The sequence below is a fragment of the Pinus tabuliformis genome, chromosome 4_1 (assembly GCF_031772625.1).
Source record: "Pinus tabuliformis cultivar Carrire ecotype Pingquan chromosome 4_1, CPIR1, whole genome shotgun sequence".
NCBI lineage: Eukaryota > Viridiplantae > Streptophyta > Pinopsida > Pinales > Pinaceae > Pinus > Pinus tabuliformis.
The window spans coordinates 792,326,380-792,347,549 of NC_142303.1; the positions used below are offsets into that span (position 1 = coordinate 792,326,380).

At 38.0% G+C, this 21,170-nt stretch overlaps 1 protein-coding gene across 2 annotated transcripts in view; it reads left to right on the top strand.

Annotated features, from left to right (window-relative positions):
- LOC149178575 (ABC1 family protein) overlaps positions 1-21,170 on the top strand; it is a 218,264-nt gene that overhangs the window by 60,029 nt on the left and 137,065 nt on the right. For both annotated transcript variants that reach the window (XM_089420387.1, XM_089420388.1), the window contains exons 10-14: positions 11,731-11,859; positions 11,961-12,056; positions 12,214-12,271; positions 12,546-12,621; positions 12,790-12,922. In XM_089420387.1, the coding sequence (XP_089276513.1) occupies positions 11,731-11,859; positions 11,961-12,056; positions 12,214-12,271; positions 12,546-12,621; positions 12,790-12,922 (492 nt within the window). The remainder of the gene's footprint in view (positions 1-11,730; positions 11,860-11,960; positions 12,057-12,213; positions 12,272-12,545; positions 12,622-12,789; positions 12,923-21,170) is intronic.

The window sequence follows — 21,170 nt, forward strand, 5'->3', positions numbered from 1 at the left end:
AGGTGGTGACTATGGCGGTAACACAACATCGTCTTGAATATGCTCATGATTCCAATTCATTGATGTAAATCCCAAACAAGGAGGGAGATAATAGGTACCCTTGCTTGACCCTAGTAGTATTCATGATGAAAGTTGACACTTGATGTTATGTGTGAAGAATCAGAGATGACTTGAGATAGACTCATACAGGCGCATAATGGTTGCCAGGAGCGTCTTAAATGCCAATATCTATAAGCCTTTGGACTAAGGCCTCTCGTGGAACCAAGACTATTTTTGACAATACTTTTGGGAAGCCTATTCTGACCATTTGTGCATAGGGTCTTTGTTGAGATTTGTAGCTTGGGAGGTACTCCAAACCCTAGGCTAGATGGTTGTGGAGGATTTGGCACACAAAAGAACTTATGGGCTTGGAACCCAAGGTATGGGCTTTTCACCTAGGCTTGTGGGTGTGAAACCACAAGTAGATTTGAGCATGTGATGATTTGAGATGATAGATGACCTCGAGAGCAACCGGGGGCAATGAAAATCACTCAAATCCGAGCTCTAGAAATGGAGATATGAATTTTTCCTTGTTGCTGTTGGGTTTTGTGGCACAAAAGTAAGGTTGACTTATTAGAGTGCCACAAGACATGTTGGAGCACACCACATGAAGACCTTATGTTTTGTATCAATATAAGGTGAGTTGGGAGGCATTTGACACATCCAAGGTGCCTCTTTCTCATAGAGATCACATCTGAGGCAAATGCAACTAAGAAAGGAGGCATGGGGACTTTTTTAAGGAGCTATAGGTTTGGGCGCGTGCGCTGTTCAGGGCAGGTGTGAGGGCCGCAAGATATTGTCCTGAACAATCGCGAGGGTCACACGGGTTTTCTCAGGACAATCGCGAGGATCCCGCGAGATTGCTCAATATAGCCATGAGGCATGCACAGATTTTTCTGAAGTAGTTGCAGATTTGGGCCCCACAGGTTTTCTCAGTACAAACACGAGGGCCACACAAGCTTTCCTAGTACAAATGCAAGGGCCGTGCGGGTTTTCTGAGTACAACCGTGAGGGCCACGTGAATGCAAAGTATGTATGATTTGATGTTTTGAATTGGATGCTAGTTGGATGGGTGTCCTAGAGGAGGACAATTATGAAGTCTGTTAGCAGCCAAGAGGAAGGGTGATCCTAGTGGTTAGATGCCCCAACTAGTGAGTAGATGCTACATGTATTGGATACTTGTGGTTTGTTGGAGGGTAGCATGAGAGTGGACCAAGTGTAGGCTTAGGAGAGGCAGAGTTGGAGCAGCCTAAAGAACAACTTGGGAGGATTGTAGAGGCTTGCTTCAAGCCCAAAGAAACAAGTCTCTTGAAGGACTAAGGGATTGTTAGAAGTGGCAGAAGAAGAGCTCATAGGTCTGATCAACCAAGAGCAGTTTGTGTAGCCCTAGACTTTCCTTGTGGAGAAGGATATCTACAACAGAAGCTAGGCAGTCCTCCTAGCCCATGTTCATTGTTGGAGAAGGACTTCTAGCAGTGATAGGTGGCAACCCTCCGTGCCCTTTGTTAGTCTTCATTGGAGCACCGCAGGGAGACTATAGTGGGCTGAAGTCCCTAAGTAGTTGAGGGGCAACAGTGGGTAGTTGAGAGTTGTTCACAAACGGAGTTGTGAACAACTCGACAAGAGTCTTGATGCATTGATGCATTTTGTTTCCGCCTCGTTTGTATACCTAGGTTATTGTGGGAAAAATCCTCAACTCGACAAGGTGTGACTTGGTGGCAAACTAAGAGAAGGGGCTGTCACCTAATCCCTACTCTCCGTCAAAGCTCTTTCCTAGTTAAGCTAAAGGGGGTGGTCCCTAAAAGAAAGTTAATGAAGGAAATGTGAGTTTCTAGGAGACTAAAGTTAGAAAGAAATACTTATCATTATCAAAGATAACTTGATTCCAAGTTGTAAACAAGTATATAAATAAATGAGCAATATTTAGTGATATATTCAAAGTATGGATTAGTGCTTCAAAGTAAATGACACATACTTGCTCAAAATAAATTTCAAGAAACAATGATAAATAATCCTGCAAAATCGAATGTTAGACCAAGATGAGCATGTAAACATCAATTGCAGCTATGAAGAAAATAGTACTTGAAAGAAAATGCTCAATGACAAGATAATGACATCAATTACTTATGAGCTAAATGATCATCAAAGTAACAAGTACATGCATAGCGTTGCACCAATGAAGGATATTCTAAGTATGAGGAAGTTGATAATTGCAAGAGTAAAGACCCACAATACTTGCACTATAAAATAAATGCTTCTTGAGATAAGGATGATATTTGCAAATAATACTTCAAAATTTCAAATACATCCAAGATAGCATATGTAAGAGGATTGCATTTGCAATTAAAGTAAAGTGGAGATGTAGATGTGATCTTAATTTATTTTATTAGTTGTATTTTAAAGCAAGTTTCAATTGAACTCCTATCCCTAGACCTCACCCTCGCCCGGAAATCCGGATCTCACAGTGAGGAGTCAATAGGTGTGGAGGGTCCCTATAGTCTATACAACCAAGTTACCAACTTAAGTTGGAGGTTAATTTTAGAAATGCCAAATAGTAATAAAATGTGCCTAAGTGAAATGCTTAAGTAAATGTTGTTGCTTCCACAAAGAGTATTGGTGTTTGAGTATGATGGACAATGCTCAAGTAAACAATACCAATATCTTCTAATGGAAATGAAAGTGAAACTCCACAAGCTCCAAATTGGTTTGCAAGAAATAGAATCAATGCCAAATTTGCTCAAATGACACAAGAATGCTCAATAATAACCAAGATGCCACATAAATTAAAGACAATGATAAAACAAAGTGCTTAAGAGACTTGTGAAACCAAAATGGATGGATAAAATAAACTAGTTTAAGCTTGCCAATGTGTAAAATACTTGCTTGCATCAAAATAAATATTGCATGTGTTGTATAGATTGCTCAATGCAAGTACTCAAGAAATTGAAATAGTAAACATAAACCAATGTCAAACGTATGCTAAAATGAAAATGGATATGAGTGCTATGTTGGAAAACTAATCATGCATGAGTGATCTTAGTAAAATGAGATTAGCAAAGGAACCAAAGAAACTAAACTAAGATGATTAGTCCACCCACGAGCAAAAACCCTCCCTCCAAATGGGGAGAAGAGATACCATGGGAACAATACCAAGCTCCCTCACATGAAAATTAATCCTTTTTTTAGAGAGAAAATACAATGATGAGCTTTCTTTATATGTGAGAGGAAGACTTCAAGATTTGGGCTCCTTTTCCCAAATAAAATTCGATTTCTAGTCACTAGGATCCTTCCCTTGGGAAATGGGAACAAAATTTTACAAAGGGAGATGGCTACAAGAAGCCAATGATCCTCTCTTACAAGTTGGGAACTAATTTCTGATTTTGTCCCAAAAATTGCAGTCTTCAACAAACAAGAAAAATGTGCAAGAAGTGAGGGTAAGTCTCCCTCGAGCCCAGGATTTGCTTGGGATAAATGTCAGCCTTTAGGACTTTTGGGACAACAACAAATGAGACTGCAAACAACCACAAATAGAGCTGCAAATAGTCACAAAGAGGGTTGCAAATGCTATGCCAATAGGTCCTGCATATGGTGTGTTAGATGTCTCAAATAAATCTTCCTTCAAGCTGCCACAAAAATGAGTTAGTGGGCTACAAAACAAGTCAAAAGTTAGCTGAAAAATTAATTGAGAGTATGAGTAAACTCTCCTCTTTGCTTAGCTATCATTTAAGCTCTTAGGTAGCAAATAAAATCCTTGAAGCACAAGATGTTGATCAAGAAAAATATTGAATTTAATTATTGTGTGATCCAAGTAGGCTAGAGGAAAGGAAACTTCCTCTTTCTAACTTCGTTTGATGGTATCCTTGAGGCAAAATCGATTGGTTCCTTCAATCCTTGAGCTTGAGAGTGAGTTAGTCTATTGGAGAGGTCTTCCATGCCCAAGTAATCCTTTAACAAACTCTAAAAATATATTTCTACACACTTGGAAAGAGATGTTAGCATTCATACAAGGATTAGATAGTACAATGGATGAGGAGGCTAGAGATTCCTCCTAAAATCATTTAGTGCTCCTCACTTCTAGAGTATTTCTCTAATAAAAAATTGAACACAAAATAACTTGCATGTATTAATCCAAAGCAATTGGCAAGATGATAGCTAACATATTCCAAATTGCATATAGAAAGTGAAGCACATAAATTAGACCAACATCACCTCAAGAAGAGAAGGAGATATAATACCCAAAAGTCTTTTATTATATGAAAGTAAGTACACAATCTAGCAGAGTCTCCTTAAGCCCAATAGCTTGTTACAAAGATACAAAATGAGAATCCAAGGCTCACTTAAATAGAAGTGTAGGAGCCAATCCGAAGAGAGAATGCAATTGACAATTGGAGAAGGAGGCAATCCCAAAGCAAAAACGAATTTGCAAGTGGCATCAAAATAGTCCAAGTGTAACCAACTACTGTAGGTGACTGTCAACAAATTTCTGAGTTGTGGCAACATTTTCTTCTCTGTCCCATGTGCAAATTTCTATGAATTGCCATGTGTACAACTTAGGCAGGTGGAAGGGAGCACATCCCTCAATCATCTTCAATGAAAATCCTCTACACAAGTGCCAAATGTTGTTGCACATGTCTTCGTTTTTGGACCTCCGTGGGTGTCAAATTTGGCAGCTAAACTTGGAGTGGAGATACGTTGAAATGTTGGGAGTTTAACTCATAAAATTTGGAAGTACAATGTCCATGAAATCTAAGCTATATCCGGTGCGTGGAAACTTTGATTTTCTATTGTTGTTGTGCGTATAACTTTGATTGTCCAACATGTACATTCTTTATGGCATGTGCGTATTTTTTGGTTTGACGCTGCATGGAGGAAATGGAGACTCCACAATCTTCTCATCCAAATATTACACCAAACTATTCGTTGATATTCCATTGACAACGTATCTCCTCCTTGCGTTGACCATTGACTGGGCATTACGTGGAGTCTTTGCGGCCTTTTGTAATGCATTATACGTATATAGGGAGAGTGAGGTGGAGTCCACTCCCCACTCATATTACCTTTATACAATATGCCATACCATTTGATTTTGAATTAAATCAAAGTCTTAGCCATGCGTATGAACTTCAACGTGGGACCAGTTTGACTTGTCACTAGGCATTTTGATTTTGACCTGAGTTGTACCTTATGTGGTGGGCCCCACATGGCTGCCACATCATCTTTGACCTTCATTGAATTGGCCTTGTCACTTGTTTGACTTTTTTTTTGACTTTCGAAAAATAATAATGTTTTCTTCATTTTTGCCACTAACATTAGAAAAATCGGCTTTTGAGGGACAATAAGTCAGTTTTTGACCCTCAAAGTGGGTCTAAGGATAATGTTGCGTCTCTGAGGATGAATTTTGAATAGTCACATGCCCCAGACATTTCCTAGGACCACTTATTTACATCATTACATAGAAATTAATTAAAAAATCCCTTTTTGCTATAAATTTTTAATTCTTAAAAATCCTACTTAGACTTAGTCAAATTCCGTGAAATTTCAAATATGCCCTAGCATGGTAATATACATTGACCCTAGACACTAAGATGCATTAGGGGTTCAACCTTCAAGTTGTCACCCTGGATTTGGGGTATGTGGTGAGTGAGAAAACCTAGGAAATTATTTGATGCTGAAAAGGGAGAATAATTAACCAAGTGAAAAAAACACTCCAAGGTGTACTCGCTTGTTGATTGAGTCCCAACACCCTAGGCTTGTTACATGGATTTATTCATCATGCTAGTGATATTTATACAATATCCCCGTAGGATTGTAGAATCGGAAGACTAAAGAAGAAAAAAGAGAGAGAAAGGGCTTAGAAGCCCCGATGAAATTTGGAACTCTGTAAGTGAGGGTCTTCTCTAACATATCCTTGGGCATGGATTCTTCAAAAAATTTTAGGTGCAACTTCAGTGGTCCACATGCTGAAGGATTAACGATCATCGAGAGAGCAGGTGGAGCTGAGTTTAGTGACCTGATGGAGCTCGTTCATTGATAGAGGCAGAGTTTTATTGTTACAGATCAGGAGCGGAAGGACTAGGTAGATGTGTATAAGGTACAATTGAGAGGAGTTGAGAGAGCACACTACAACCAGATGGTCAGAGTATCTTGTTCTGGGAAGATTGATGGTCATCACAACAGACACCAGGCCCTGTTTGTAATCTTTGTATCAATGATGTATGAGGGCCATTATCCTTGGTACGGGAGCCATAAGCTGTTGTATTATCAGTTTGATTAATATAACGAAGTTGGGTTGAAAATTTGTGAAAAGTTTTCTATATTTGTGCACGTGTTGATTTACTGCTGTTTATATTCTGCTGTAATATGTTGTGATACTTGGATTGGTATAATGAAGTTCAAGGGGTCCAAAAGATATGTTGATATTTGCCTTCAATAATTAGGCCTGCTGCTCTACACACTGTCGCATTGTCAGTTATAACCTGGACAACATTATCTGGCCCCACCATTTCAATTGCTTCAATCAAGATGTCAGCAATGAATTGGGAATCTTTCACCTGCCCCTCACAATCCATTGCCTTCAAAAACATTGCCCCCTTTGGGCTCTGAGCAATCACATTGATCAAAGGCCTATTCCTTTGATCTTTCCATCCATCAGAAATGATGGACACCCTTGAAATGCGCCATGAATTATGAATGGGGCTTAATTTAGCCTCCAAATCTAACTTCTCAGCACTCAACATTGTGGTGCAACCTTCTCATACCCAAGGCTCTTGTACCTTTTTGGGGATTTATTCACTGTTTTTATCATCTTTGCCTAGTAAGGAGATCACACAATGTTAAAGGGAAGGCCATTTGCATAAATGCATTGACCTATAGCTACATTTGCTGTCTCTCGAGCATCATTATTAAAACTCCTTTCAAGTGGTCCCAAATTAGACTGCTTTGAACCAATAATTCCATGAGAATGAAGTGGAGGCTTTGATGAAGATGCCCCCAACCTTGTTGGATGTTTTAATTGAGAGGCAAGATTTGCCTCATTTGCTTTAGCATCTGCCGCATCTTGTTCTTTTTGATATTTTGCAAGTTTTGCCTTGCTTAAACCATTCCCATCTGTCGCATTCTCTTTAGGTGGGCCACTGCATATTCGAACCCCATTACATTTTAACCCAAGTAAATGTGCTTTAACCCGATGTATGATCCCTTATATTCCTTCTTACACTCACTGCAAATCCATGCCAATGATCCCTTTCCTTGGATCTTCCCAACAATAATTACATATTTCCAAAGTGGTGACTTTGGATCATCTTTAGGGGCAGATTCGATTTCATGTTCCACTTCCTCTGCTTCACGAATGGCTGAACTTGAAGTTGCCATGATGATGATGTAAATGAAACTGCAAAATAAAATTGACAAATATGTATTTCAAAACAAGTTACAAGCGTTCTGTTCGTTTCAAAGCCACTGTTAAATTTTAATGCTCTTACTTCTTCTATTTCCTTGTGTAGAGCTTGCAGTGTTCCTCATATAGAGGAGGGTTGTACTGTTTTTTGAGCATGTAGCAGTGAGCACATACATGTTAATACCCAGCAAAGGAAGAGAGCCAGCATGAAGTTGTTACTGTCTTTAGGGTGGAACAAGAAAAGAGCTGAGATAATGATGATCAAATGATGGTATAAACTCATTACTGGGGCAAAAGGTGATATCTGTACCCCATAATTACATGAAGGTGGTCAAGGAAGGTATTATTAAAAGATCAGAATTGTTAAATCAGAAAGCTACTCCATAATTGCACCATCTAAGGAGAGAATACAGGTTCTTTAAGATGTGATGCTTGCAGAGCTTCGAAAGGTTTATAGCAGGAAGAGCAACTTAGCACACACTGCCCATGAAAACTCTATTAAATTAGAAACAAACAGCAACAGGTTTCAATGGAGGTTTCAGTGGTTAGTTGCAATTCCTGGGCGACTTTGACATAATAGATATCCCACACTTGTTGCTGCTTAGTTGATTCCATCAAGATGTGAGGCTATAGCCTATAAGTAACCACATATTAACTACGTTACCGGATCCGGCAGCAGAGGGGCAAAGATCTCTGTATCCTCGGATCTGATCCGGATCCGGATCAGGATACGCAGGAATTCGTGCCAAATACGACAGGTGGCGGATGTGCACTTTTTGGAAACGGCTCCTCCTCGCCAGAAACGTATGTCCAGTATAAAGCCGGAACCCGCATAACTTTTGCCCAAATTCTGAAACCCGAAAAAGTTAAAAATTAAAATGGGTGTATGCATTGGAGTTGAGGGTTTTCGCTTTTTACGCTAGTTAAAGTTCTGCCATTTCAGTGTGCTGAAATCTTTCCCACAGCCACATTTTTTTTATATAACCACAGCCGCATTTTATAGTTTATAATTTAGAAACGATAACCACAGCTGCATTATTTAGAAACGATAACCACAGCGGCATTTATAATTTATAACCACAGCCGCATTATTTAGAAACGATAACCAGTTAATTTCCCATTTTTGAAAACCTGTTTTGAAGTGCGTTTACCCATAGCGTTTATATATTATTATTATCAGTTTGATAAATTATCAGCGTTTATATAATTTGAAATAAATATATAAATACCAGCCATTAACTTTGCATATGCTTCAGTTCCATTAACTTTCAAATGAACATTTAAAAGAAATCATATATATTTTAGTTTTTGGTATTGATATTTTGATATATACATAATATTATAATAATAATATATATATGTAGCTTTCAAATGAATATTTAAAATCTCATATATATTTTAGTTTTTGTCTATTGATATATATATATATATATATATATATATATATATATATATATTAGTTATTTAATTCAAATTGTGTATTGATATATATATGTTATTTAATTCAAATCGTGTATTGATAATTATTAACCATCAATATTTTTGAACTCTAAAGTGTTTTTAATTTTTTTTAAAATATTATTATATTTTATTTTTTTGTACGTGACGTATCCTTGTCGTATCCAGATCTTGGATTTTCAAAAAACTAGTGGATCTGGATCTGGATCCGAATCCGTATCCGTATCCGTATCCCAATCCTGGTAGCATAGCATATTAATCATACAACCTTAATCTGCAAAATCTATACTGCACAGAAAAACAGCTTTGCAGATAAATTCCAACTTTTAATCTTAAGTTCCCATAAAAGAGTTAAAACAACCAACAAAACAGAGATGCTAATGCAAAACAACTTCCCTTGAACATCTTTGGAGTAGAGTCCTAGTCATTTTCCATTATACTAGTTTTATGAAAGAAATGAGTATAGGTCGATACATTAACCATTTGTTATGGCCCAGAAAGAGAGGTCATGAGCAACTGGCTCTATGTTTGGAAAAGAACTGAAAAAAGCAATGAAAGCCCTATAAAATATCTGTAAAAAAATGGGAAACATCATAATTCAGGATATATTACTGAAAAAATCATGAACATCACAAAAGAAACGAGACAATATCTAGACAACTTCTGAGTCCAGAACTCTGTTTTATAAATTAAATGTTTGATCCAGATTGATCAATGGAAAAAGTGCTGGTCATATAGCCTTCTGAGGTAAGAACATGTCGCTCAAGTTTTCGACCCACACAAAAATAGTTAAGAATCAAGACGGCGTGAAAAATGTTGTCCAGCAGAGGGTTTAGGCTTTAGCATTCAAAATGACTATAGGAAGATGCAAGACACATTACTTGACAATAACAACTAGCAATTTGTTTCTATGGACTTATACTTATCACCATGCCAAAATGAGCATTCAAAATGACTATAGGAAGATGTAAGACGCATTACTTGACAATAACAACTAGCAATTTGTTTCTATGGACTTATACTTATCGTCATGCCAAAATGAGCCTTGAACTTAATCATCCATAACATGGCCTACTTACACTATTAGGCTTGGCTTGGGTGCCCACAATGACACACTCAACTCGCTGGTTGAGGGCTCCACACTAATATTCGCTCGCGGGTTGAGGGCTCCACACTCGTGACTCAAGTCTCACAGTCAGACTCGCGGGCTGAGGGCTCCACACTCACACTGCATAGTCGCTTGCGAGCTCACTCCACAGTCACAGTTAGCTCGCGGGCTCCAGGAAAATGACAAAAATATGCCGGCTCGGTAAAAGTTATCGTTGATCGGTTAACCTAAAAGTTCGCCGCCTCATAAAAAAATCACACAGTGAAAATCAAATGTGGAAAGCCATTCTCAACGGCCAGAATCATGATACGTTTTTTTATCTTTGGCGGATCCGTTTTGAAAAGTCAAAATATGCTTTTGATTTGGCCGGATCCGTTTCCGTAAATTTTGAAACGTATTAAAATTTAGAGGAAACAGATGATTTTTACAAAAAATGCCCTAAAAACGTTTTCGAATTCTAACCTGCTGTTTCAGAATTTTTGAAACGCTACGGATATGTATCCAGGCCGTTTTTTAGGCGTTTTGTACCAGTTTCCGGATCCGAAACGCTGAACAGCGTTTCGGGGAGGTTAGGCCTGCATTTACGGTAGCTTAGGTTCTCAAGTAATACTGGCCTCCATATGCTTCAAAATATGTGCTGCTTCTTCCAAATTTGCCTCCTTGAGATTGTTGTCCCAATTCTTAAATGGTTCTATTATTTAATTTTTTCATCTCAAGAAAAATGGGACAACAAATTTAAGTTTTAGTGCACAATGGTTTGATAGTGTAAGGAGTGGGCAGACACACCAGGAAGCCTAAAGTTTTATTGGATTGGGATGGAATAAATGTCATCCCAAGCTGCCAAGTGGTACACCTTGCATATTCAAGCTAAGCTTCCCCAACTGGCTGGATAGTTGTTGGCGATCAATGACTCCTGAAAGGGGAGGTTTGAGCTTGGAAGGAGTCAGAGATTGACCGAGTCTGTTAACTGAATAAATTGTGTCTATGAGAGTATTCAAGGAAATTTTGTTTAAGTATGTCCACACTGTAGTCACTGTATCAGAGGTGTAGAGTTACATGGAATCATCTGTGTAGGGTCTACATTGTAGTGGTGAGTTTCACTCATGCATCATAATGGCAATTTGGTGTTGTCGCAGATAAGTTTATAGCCCAATTGTGCAACTCCATTCTGTGACAGTTGTGCTATTCTAAAATTCTCATGCTATCTTGGATTTCACTTTTGGTTGCATGCTGACAACCTAGTTTAGTCTGGGTGCGCATTGACATGGATGGTCAGATTTGTGAGCACTAGTAGTTATGTGCATAAGGTCCAATAATTTACAGTGGATCATCTTCTTCTCTCTCCCATCTTCCCAAAATTGGTACACTAATTTAGTTTAGATATGAACAAACTGAATGCTTCAGGTTCCTTGGATTTATTATCCCACCTTCAGGTTTTAAAGGGGTTTAGATGGTGATGGTTGGTAGATTGTTATTCACTTGTTGATTATTTGCTGGTGTAGTAAGCTTCATGCCTATATTATCGTGCCAAAGTGTATGAATGGTTTAGGTGTATTTCCATTGTCTGATTTTCTTAATTATTTTGTTGTGCCATAATCTGGTGGCTGTGTATGTGAGTCGTGGTTGTTGCAGCTGTTGAGGTGGTGGTTCTATTCTGCTTAGTGTGCATCTGAATCAAGTATTCATTGTGCATCAATTTACATTTAATTATGAAATTGTAATTTTGCAGAAGGATTATGCAGCTTTACTATCAGCTTTCACAGAGATGGGCCTCCGCTTACGATTGGATGTGCCAGAAGAGTCTATGGCAGCTATTAATTTGCTTTTCCGTCAGACAACTCCAGCAAAAGAAGCCCTTGTATGTTATTTTCTCTGCTTCGAAATTTAAATTCATCCTGAAATTTTACTTTGTTATGATGTCTTTCTCTTTGGTGACTTTTTTGAATATACCTTTGTCAGGAAAATGTGAAAGCTTTGAATAAAGAAAGGGAAAGTAACATGAAGAGTGTCAAGGAAAAGATGCAGAAGTATGACAAAAGTGCTCACCGCAATCCTGTATGGCAAACAATTTTTTTGAATTTTAAGCATTGCTTTTCTGTGTATGTTGATTTCTTGGATTTCATGTTTTAAAGTATTTATGTTCATTTTGTTCGGGAATTTTTTGTGATGCACTTGATGTTCATTTGTTATATGACTGGTATTTACTATGCAGGTTGATGCTTTTCCAGGTGATGCTGTCATATTTATGCGAGTTTTGAATCTTCTACGGGGTCAGTCAAATTATGAGTCTATTCTCTTACCTTGTGCACTAGCAGTTGCTTTCTTTTGCTAGCTTGTTACAATAACGTGGTATGATTTGAGAGTCATTCCTCAGCATGCTATCCTGCCCTTAAAAGTAGAAAACGGGTCATGACAGCATGGGTGAAATACTTTCCCTAGGGAAGGCACTTCTTATCAATATAGGCATTTTCATAGGTATTTTTCTGATCAGTGATGTCACTGACTCCAGAAAATAATTGAGTTTTTTGTGTATTGTATCTTCAGGACTTTCTTCTTTACTTGATGTACACATTGTGTATTTTGACATTATGAGGCCATTTGCTGAATCCACCTTGATGGCGTGAGTTAAACTCCTAAATTGAAGTTATAATCTAAGGTTTATTTCCATTTATTGGATAGAGTATTTCCTTGTTTCTGCTATAGACTGCCTTAAGATATTTGTGATGAGATAGAATTCTAATGTTATTTCATATGAATAACTGTGATCTTAATTGGCTGTACTAAACAGTGGAAACATTAGGAACGAATTGACAGAAAACAGTGGATGGATATTTGACTCACCTGTGCATTCACAAGTTGAGACTAAGTTAAGACATCTTTTGCTTGAATTGGGACAACAACAATATATCATTGGAATCCAGGTAATAAAGCAGTAACTATCCTATTCAATTGTTTTAACATTGGAAGCATATCTAGTGCATGCTATATGACTCGGCAATAATTTTTCATGTGTTTGTTTGCTGATCCCATATGCTGCTTTGTTTATGTAGAATTTTGAATTCACGTTAAGGTAATTAAGACACCTATTTTTATTTATTTTATTTTTATTTTAAATTATCTATTTTTTAAACCACATCCATAATTTTGTAAAATGTGACTGATAGTGAAAATGCCCTATTAAGCGTGTGATGCACTCACCAATGACGCAAATATTTTACTTTGCTCCTTTGAATGTTGGAAAAAGGATAATTAAGGACATAATGTGATATAAACTATGGAAGTCTAAATTAAAAATAAGTAGCCTTATGGTGGAGACCTATCAATTTGCCGGGAGTGGCCTGTAAGATCCTGACCAAGGAAGTATCTCTTTGGGTTTGTAATATTGCTAAAAACCTTGTTTAGAGGGAGCAGATGAGTATTTCGTGTGGACATTTTATCTTGGATACAATTCTCTCAGCGAGAGTCTAGAGGTGGCAATGCCACTCTGTAAATTGATAGCTAGAAGGCTGTCTGTACTTTAGCAATTGTTGTTTACATTAATTATGTCATGCTTGACGATCTTAGCAAGAGTATGTGTGTTTACCATTTGAATGTTATTTGGTGTTAGGATGAATGGGTAAAGCCAATAACTGTTTTAGAAGGGCATTGGGCCATTGTATTTCCTCCACTGTTTTTGGTATCATGGCCATAGCAAAATTAAAGGAAAAAATATCAAAATGCAAAAGATGGCCAGGGACATAAGAATTAGCACATGTGCAAAAGCCTAGCATGAGCTCTATCTTGCTCATATGGCCATCATAAGGTTCCTGAGCACATGTTGCACCATTTCATCAAAAGAGGGAACCCTTGCATGTCCCAACCCTTATAAACAGTGCACTGATTCATCATTAAGGGGTAATACAATTACCACATCATTCAAAGCAAGCTCTAACCATTGAACTATGAGTAATAATACAAAGAAAAATCAAGAAAAGGTAAAAGGCACATAAGAGGGGTGGAAAAACAATGGCTGAGTTGGTAGCTCATGCATCCGTGAATGCTTCCTCCTCACACCTATACACTCAGGATATAGATCCCCCCATTGGTCAGTTCCCTTGACCATGACACTTGGCCATGAAGTCTTATCCCCTACGTTACCATCATTACTATTCACTAGCACCTATCAATTGAAAGGTGGACTGAGGAAATGTTGCTTCCCCTTAGGGGCTGGATACACCTAACAGGGTTGTCCTTTAACCACTCCTACCTAGGGAGAAAACACCATTTCAATATCTAGGCCTTGATTTTGGAAGGGGACCCTTATTTGAAGTATTAAATAGCCTATAACATTCAAGCTTGGTTTGCTTAGATGCAATAATAATCTTTATCCCTTATGAATGGTTGCTTTCACTAGAATCTGTGTTGTGATTATCAGGTGGTTCAATACCCCATGTCTTGGGCACCTTCTCCACAGTTACCCAGGATATTAGAGAAGCATACTGGCACAAACAAGTGAAGTGTTGAGACTCTTGGGCCTCCTAGCAGTAGCAACATATGACACATGTTCCAGGGACGTTGGATGCCTTTGCACCGGATTTGATGATTCTTCAGGATGACCCACCCGGACCCAACATGACCCCAGGTCGGCCTGGGCACCAATTGATGGATGGCAATTGATTTAGGGCCTAGATGAGGATGGTCTCACCTGAGAAGCCCTCAATGTTGGAGCAAAAAAGGCCACTTTGAGCAGTTGGAGACACATGGAGACCACTTTGTGGTGCCCCAACTGAATCTTGGGACCACATAACAACGACTGAGGTGAATTTGAGGGCCAACCTTGAAATATTGATTTTTACATGCTTCTACATCACCTTGGACACCTTATAGCACTTGAGCATGTCATTTGGAGCCTCTTTCATGCATGATCTCAACCCTACAGAGCTAGCGGCTCACATGTGTGGGCTTGTGAGGGCATTTATTGTTGAAGCTAGTGGGTTGGCTTGTAACCCAAGGATATTTTGTGATTAAACTTGTTTTATGGGTGCCATTACGCTGATATTAGGCCCTACACCTCATATAAATAGAGGAGAGGCTCATTCATTTCTATTCATCATCACTTGTGACTATTTCAACCCTCCTTGGAGATTTCCATCCTCTTGTATCTTGGATAGATGTAATCTATGCAGAACTTTGTTTATTGGAGCTATTTTGTTGGCATTGGAGAAGTTACCTTGGATAAATGTAAGGATTTTTCATGCATTTTATCTCGTAAGTGAGCTTTGAATTTGATAAATTTTTAATCTTATTGTCTAATGTATGGAATGAACTGATAATCTAAGGTTTTTCTATTGCACCATTTATTATTGAAGATCAATTGTATAAAATCTAGATATCATCATTGTATGCATTACTCATGAATGAAATGTGAATGGAAATCCCGTTGGTGAATTGTTGTATTAGCTCTCCCAAGTGACCCTGGTCCCTCACAAAGATAATAGTTAGGGTTTTGTTCTAGGGCATCAAAAGTATCCTTACTCCTTTGCAATATTTAGCTAATCTATCACACCCAAAGGCACCATCAACCCAAGAACTAGGCACTAGCCTTGTCAATTTGGTGATCAAACCTTATCTTATCCATAAACTTGAATTTTGGTTTCTTTCTCTCTCCAAATTTCGACCCTCTTAAGGATAAGCAACCTTCTTTTAGATTTTCGTCCTCTTGTATCTTGGATAGATGTAATCTATGTAGAACTTTGTTTATTGGAGCTATTTTCTTGGCATTGGAGAAGTTATCTTGGATCAATGAAAGGATTGTTCATGCATTTTGTCTTGTAAGTGAGCCTTGAATTTGATAAATTTTTAATCTTATTGTTTAATGTATGGAATGAATTGATAATCTAGGGTTTTTCTATTGCACCATTTATTATTGAAGATCAATTGTATAGAATCTAGATATCATCATTGTATGCATTACTCATGAATGAAATGTGAATGGAAATCCCCTTGGTGAACTTTTGTATTAGCTCTCCCAAGTGACCTTCACAAAGATAATAGTTAGGGTTTTGTGCTAGGGAATCAAAATATCCTTACTCCTTTTCAATATTTAGCTATAATCTATCACACCCTTTGACTCCATCAACCCAAGGACTAGATTTTGCTCTCCTTCTCTCTCCAAATTTTGACCCTCTTAGGGATAAGCAACCTTACTAGGGCTTGGAGCGAATTGGATTAGAAGAGAAATTTTGGGTGGTGGAAGGATTCAACATCAAGAGAAGACTTGGTTGCCTTAAAATCAACCTTCTTTGGTGGCTAATCTATCAATTTTAGGCCTTAATTCTCTTGCCCTAGCTAGTTTTTCCTAGGAAAACCCCAAACTTGCTAAGCTTCAATTTGAGGACCTTTTGAAGGTTTCATATGCCATTGGCTTGCTAAGATTCATTGTTTGGAAAGCTTTTCTTGGCATATTGACCTTAGTATAATCCTTTTTTGCTTGTTATTTCTCAAGCCCTAGGTCTAGCATGCCCTAATTAGGCCTTTCTAGAGGATGCAAATTGCCTTATTATCCTTGGTTAAGGGTTGTACTTAAGAAGAGTAATCCTTTATTAGCCCTCTAGTGTCACCTTAAACCTTTAAGCCTAGAATATCTCTCATAGGTGACCTTTTTGCTGGGAAGCCTCCCATTGGTGAAAGTCCATAAAGAGAAGGGGGTAGTTGCTGCGGTGACAATGGGCCACATCTCATTGTTTTCACTTAGTCTATTGCTTGCCTTGTGGAGCACCCCTCTACAAGACCTGCTAGATTTTGAGACAACACTAACCATTTGAGATTTTATTATGACAATGTTTTAAATGAAATCTAATGATTATCCTACATCAGTGGAGATGAAATGCATCTATAGATTAATGAGGTTATGGAGGTACTCAATTCACGCGATTGGGAGAAATTTGCAGTAGTATATGTAGTTGTTGGAATGACCGCTCTGATTGCAAAAGGAGTGATATTATTGACGAGGATGAAAACTTAGACCATCAATTAGGCTAGGTGGAGAATAAATTTGTGGGAAATTAGTTGGTTAAGCCTTGGCTAAATTCTAAGTTGCACGAAACGGGGAAACGGGGAAGCGAAACGAAACGCGACCTCCCTAAATTTTGGAAACGGGGAAACGCGAATATATATAATAATATATATATATACCAGCTACTGAAACAACTGCCAATCTCCAAGAGAAACTCCTTGCTGAATAGTGTGATGAGAGAATGAGAGGCACTGCTCTTTTATAACTTTAGAAATGGTTTCTAGAACAGCTTAGAAACCCTAAAAAAATTTACAAACTAATTAGAAAAAAAAAATTTAAAAAACAAGTGATTTTTTGGAGGAAACGGGGCCCGTACGGCCTGGAAACGCGTTTCCGGCCGTACGGGCACGTTTCCATTTCGGGAAACGTGCCCGTACGGCCGGAAACGCGTTTCCAGGCCGTACGGTACGTGGAAACGCGTTTCCGTTTCGTTTCCATACGGAAACGGACCCTCCCCCTGCGTTTCCTGCAACTTAGGCTAAATTAAAACAATAGTAGAAAGAATCTCTACCGTTGCAAAGGGGATGCATGATGAGGTTGTGAAAGTCTTGGCGAGCCTAGGCGAATATATCTATGGCTTGTATGAGACTATCTTGGATATACTCCATAACATAGTCAACCTAGTTTCTTGGTGGGGGATTTTGTCAGGAGACAACACAAGTTTGAGGTTGGCTGAGAAAGAGGGGCCATGATTGAGGAGGGTAATATGTCCTTGATGAGAATTATAGCTAATTTGAAGTAAGTGGATAATACTTCTAAAGCAATTGTAGTAGCATATAATAGGTTAAACTTTGGAGGAAATGAGGTCGAAATAGACCCTACTATGAGTTGTCATTAAGGGAATTTTGAGGTAAAAAATGGGCCTCAAAACGAAAAATGTATTAACAAAATTAACTTTATAAGAACCAATAGGATTCAAGATGATGATGTCATCCTTAGGGGTAAATATTTTGGAGGGAAAAGAAGAAAACCACTTTTTTTTAATTGCATTTTCAACTTATTTCATTATAGGTTTAATCAAATGTTAGGTGTATAAACTTGTTGGATGTGGAATGAATTAAATTCCACATCCAACGCATACCCACCACTCTGCATACCTCTAAGTAGACCCTTAAATTCCATATCCAATGCGTACCCACTCTGCATACTTAGAGTAGACCTGCATCGAAAAAAATTGAAAATACATGAACAAAGTGTGTTTCTTTTTTCATGTATTTTCATTTTTTTCTCGATGTGGGTCTACTTAGAAGTATGCAAAGTGACTACATGTTGGATGTGGAATTTAAGTTTCTACTTAGAAGTATGAAGAGTGGTACGCATTGGATGTGGAATTTAATTCCGCATCCAAAAAGTTTCTACACGTGACATTTGAGTAAACCTATAACGAGATAAGCCAAAAATACAATAAAAAAAACAATTTCCTTTCTTTTTCTTTAAAAATTCACAACTTTTTTATTATTGTTATTTTAACTATTATTTTATTTTTTTCCTTAAGAGACCCATTTTAGACCTCATAATTCCCCTAATGAGGGTCTATTGGGGCCTTGGGTGCTAAAAAAACATAATCATGATATACCTGGATAAATAAGTAAACCATTTGTGTGTAGCGTTGATCCAAATTCATCAATCCATAAAAAGGTTATGGTATACGTAGTAGAGTTGGCACACTTTTGTGGATTAGGTATCCTTAGTATGCTAAGTGAGACGTGCAAGACTATATCTAGTTCAAAAAATAGTTTTTTCCTTCCATGATCAACTTTGGAAAGCTCAAAGGGAAGAAGTTAGAGACAAAATGCGAGAAGAGAAAGAATTGTATATTGTAAATTCCAAACACTGAATTATACAAGATGACACACAAGCAAGCACCATTGCACCGAGTCTTAGAGATAGTTGGAGAGAAACAACAATGTGAAACACAAATGGAAGAATCCAACCTTGTGTTGACAATGGAATCCTAGTCAAGTCTGTTTCTAGTGAGTTAGGCTTGCTGCATAATGATTCCAACCATATTTTAATCATAAAGGAATGTTTTGCCCCGAAATGATGGGCAATTATCTTTGTGTTGCATTTGATCTAAGATAGAAGGACTGCAGTTTCATGTGCTTCAGGATGATTTATTTTCAGATATCTTTATAATCCAAGCTCTTTGAGTCATGTTCTCATGCCTATCTAGTATAAAATGTGCTTGAAGCTTCCAAATATGCCTCGAGGTCATAGAGCTGGGATGTGTATATATCATAAGTTGTGCTAGATCAGTAGTGTTGAGAAATCTAGGGCATCAAGATTAGGAGATTTCTCTATCAATGATAACTGCTTGTGAATACTTTTTACTTCTTTAGATTAAGATCTTTCTTTAATTAGATTATTATAGTGTTCTTCTTCATCAAATAACTACCATAGCATAAACAATAAAGAGACAAGAGACATAGAATGTAGGCGATCAGCCATGGCCAAAACCTCTCCCACTTGAGAGGAAAACCCAAAACGAATTCTTCTTCTTATAGAGACTTCAATTGACGAATACCAAGACCATGACCAAGACCCTTGACACAACAACCTCTCCAAGACCAAGTCACAAGCCTTCTTGATTTAACTTTTTCCTCCTTGAGTCAACAATAGTCAAACTTTTGGATTTAAGAGATCTGTGGTTTGTATCTTTTGAATCAGAGACCGGAGAATCCACAGTATGAACATTTTTACACCAACGTTTCAAATCCCAAGTGGGATCCATCATCAGTGCAGAAGAATGATAATAAAAGAAGAGCAGATCAGGGAAATAAATACTAATGAGGAAGGAAATTACAAGGAGGAACACACTGTCGGCTAGAATCCTTTAATAAACTGCTTTTAATTTTCTTATTCAGTTTTTAAGGAAATGTAGATCTGCTGCTCTTCTTGTTATCCTCACTCTACAACTTTCGAGTAAAAGGATTTCACTCCAAGTATCCCCTCCGTATAGGGCCAAGATTTTGGATTCCTTTTCTCACGAGCTCAGCTATCCTTCAGATTTCGGTCCCTTGTTTCAGATATGCAACTTTTAGCCCTACTTCAGAAACCCTAGCACGTGTGGTTGACCAACTTTGAACCTTGATTTATCTTCGCTCTAGATGGAGACTTCTTCTTTGGCAACTCGGCTTGAGATCCACCTTATCTTTTACCTTGATCCAACCTTCAAGTTTGATTGTCATACCTCAGCTTCTTTTGCAGTGGACAACATCTATTCCTTACGCGTGTGGAGTGGATTAACCCAAAACGGATCCTAAAATATCCTTGATTATGTTCCTCCTTCCTTCGCTTGGTTATAGGTTTCCTTCTTCATGAACTTCGCACTTCTTTCTGCCTTCTTATCCTTGATGAAAATTCTCTCTACAAATGAAGGCCGAGCTGCCTATATATAGTGGTTTGCTCCTCAAAATGAGCCGACATCTCCCAGTGACAAGGACGGCATGCCTTTCTAGAATTATCTTAAGGCCGACTTCAAGGTGACCTTGTGACATGGTCTTGGAGGGTTCACAAATTTTTCGTTTACAATAAATTACATGCCCAATTATGTCTTTCATCTTTGACGTTGACCCTATAAACTTTATGACATGATTATCAATCCAAAAGGCTCATAATGGGAGCCTTAACTAAAAAAATTCCTTGAGCATGAAATCCATGACTCAAGCATTACAAAAATAATTTTATTTTTCTTCTTTACATCAGTTACATAAAATCAACAGATAGAAGACGAGGTGATTCTTGTGCAATTATTTCCATAGTTTTCTCAACCATGGTATCCTTACTATCATAAACCCCCCCAAGAAGGCTTATCTGTGACAACACATTGAAGAAGCTCAAATGCAAGGGATGTGAACTTGAACAAGAATTCTATCTTCCTCCATCAATCCTCATTAAGGCACAATTTATGCACCATAGCTCCCTGCTTTGAATCTGCTCGTCTCCACCTAGCCCAAAGTTGAGTCGCCACCATAGAAATTAATGGTTGCTTTACCTCAACAAGACGATCCAACATGATGAAATTTGAGGTATATCTTGTCTGAACAACTTTCAACAAATCTAACTTGGAATATTCATGAAATATTGCTCCAAACTAGTGTTGGTTGGCGATGAAT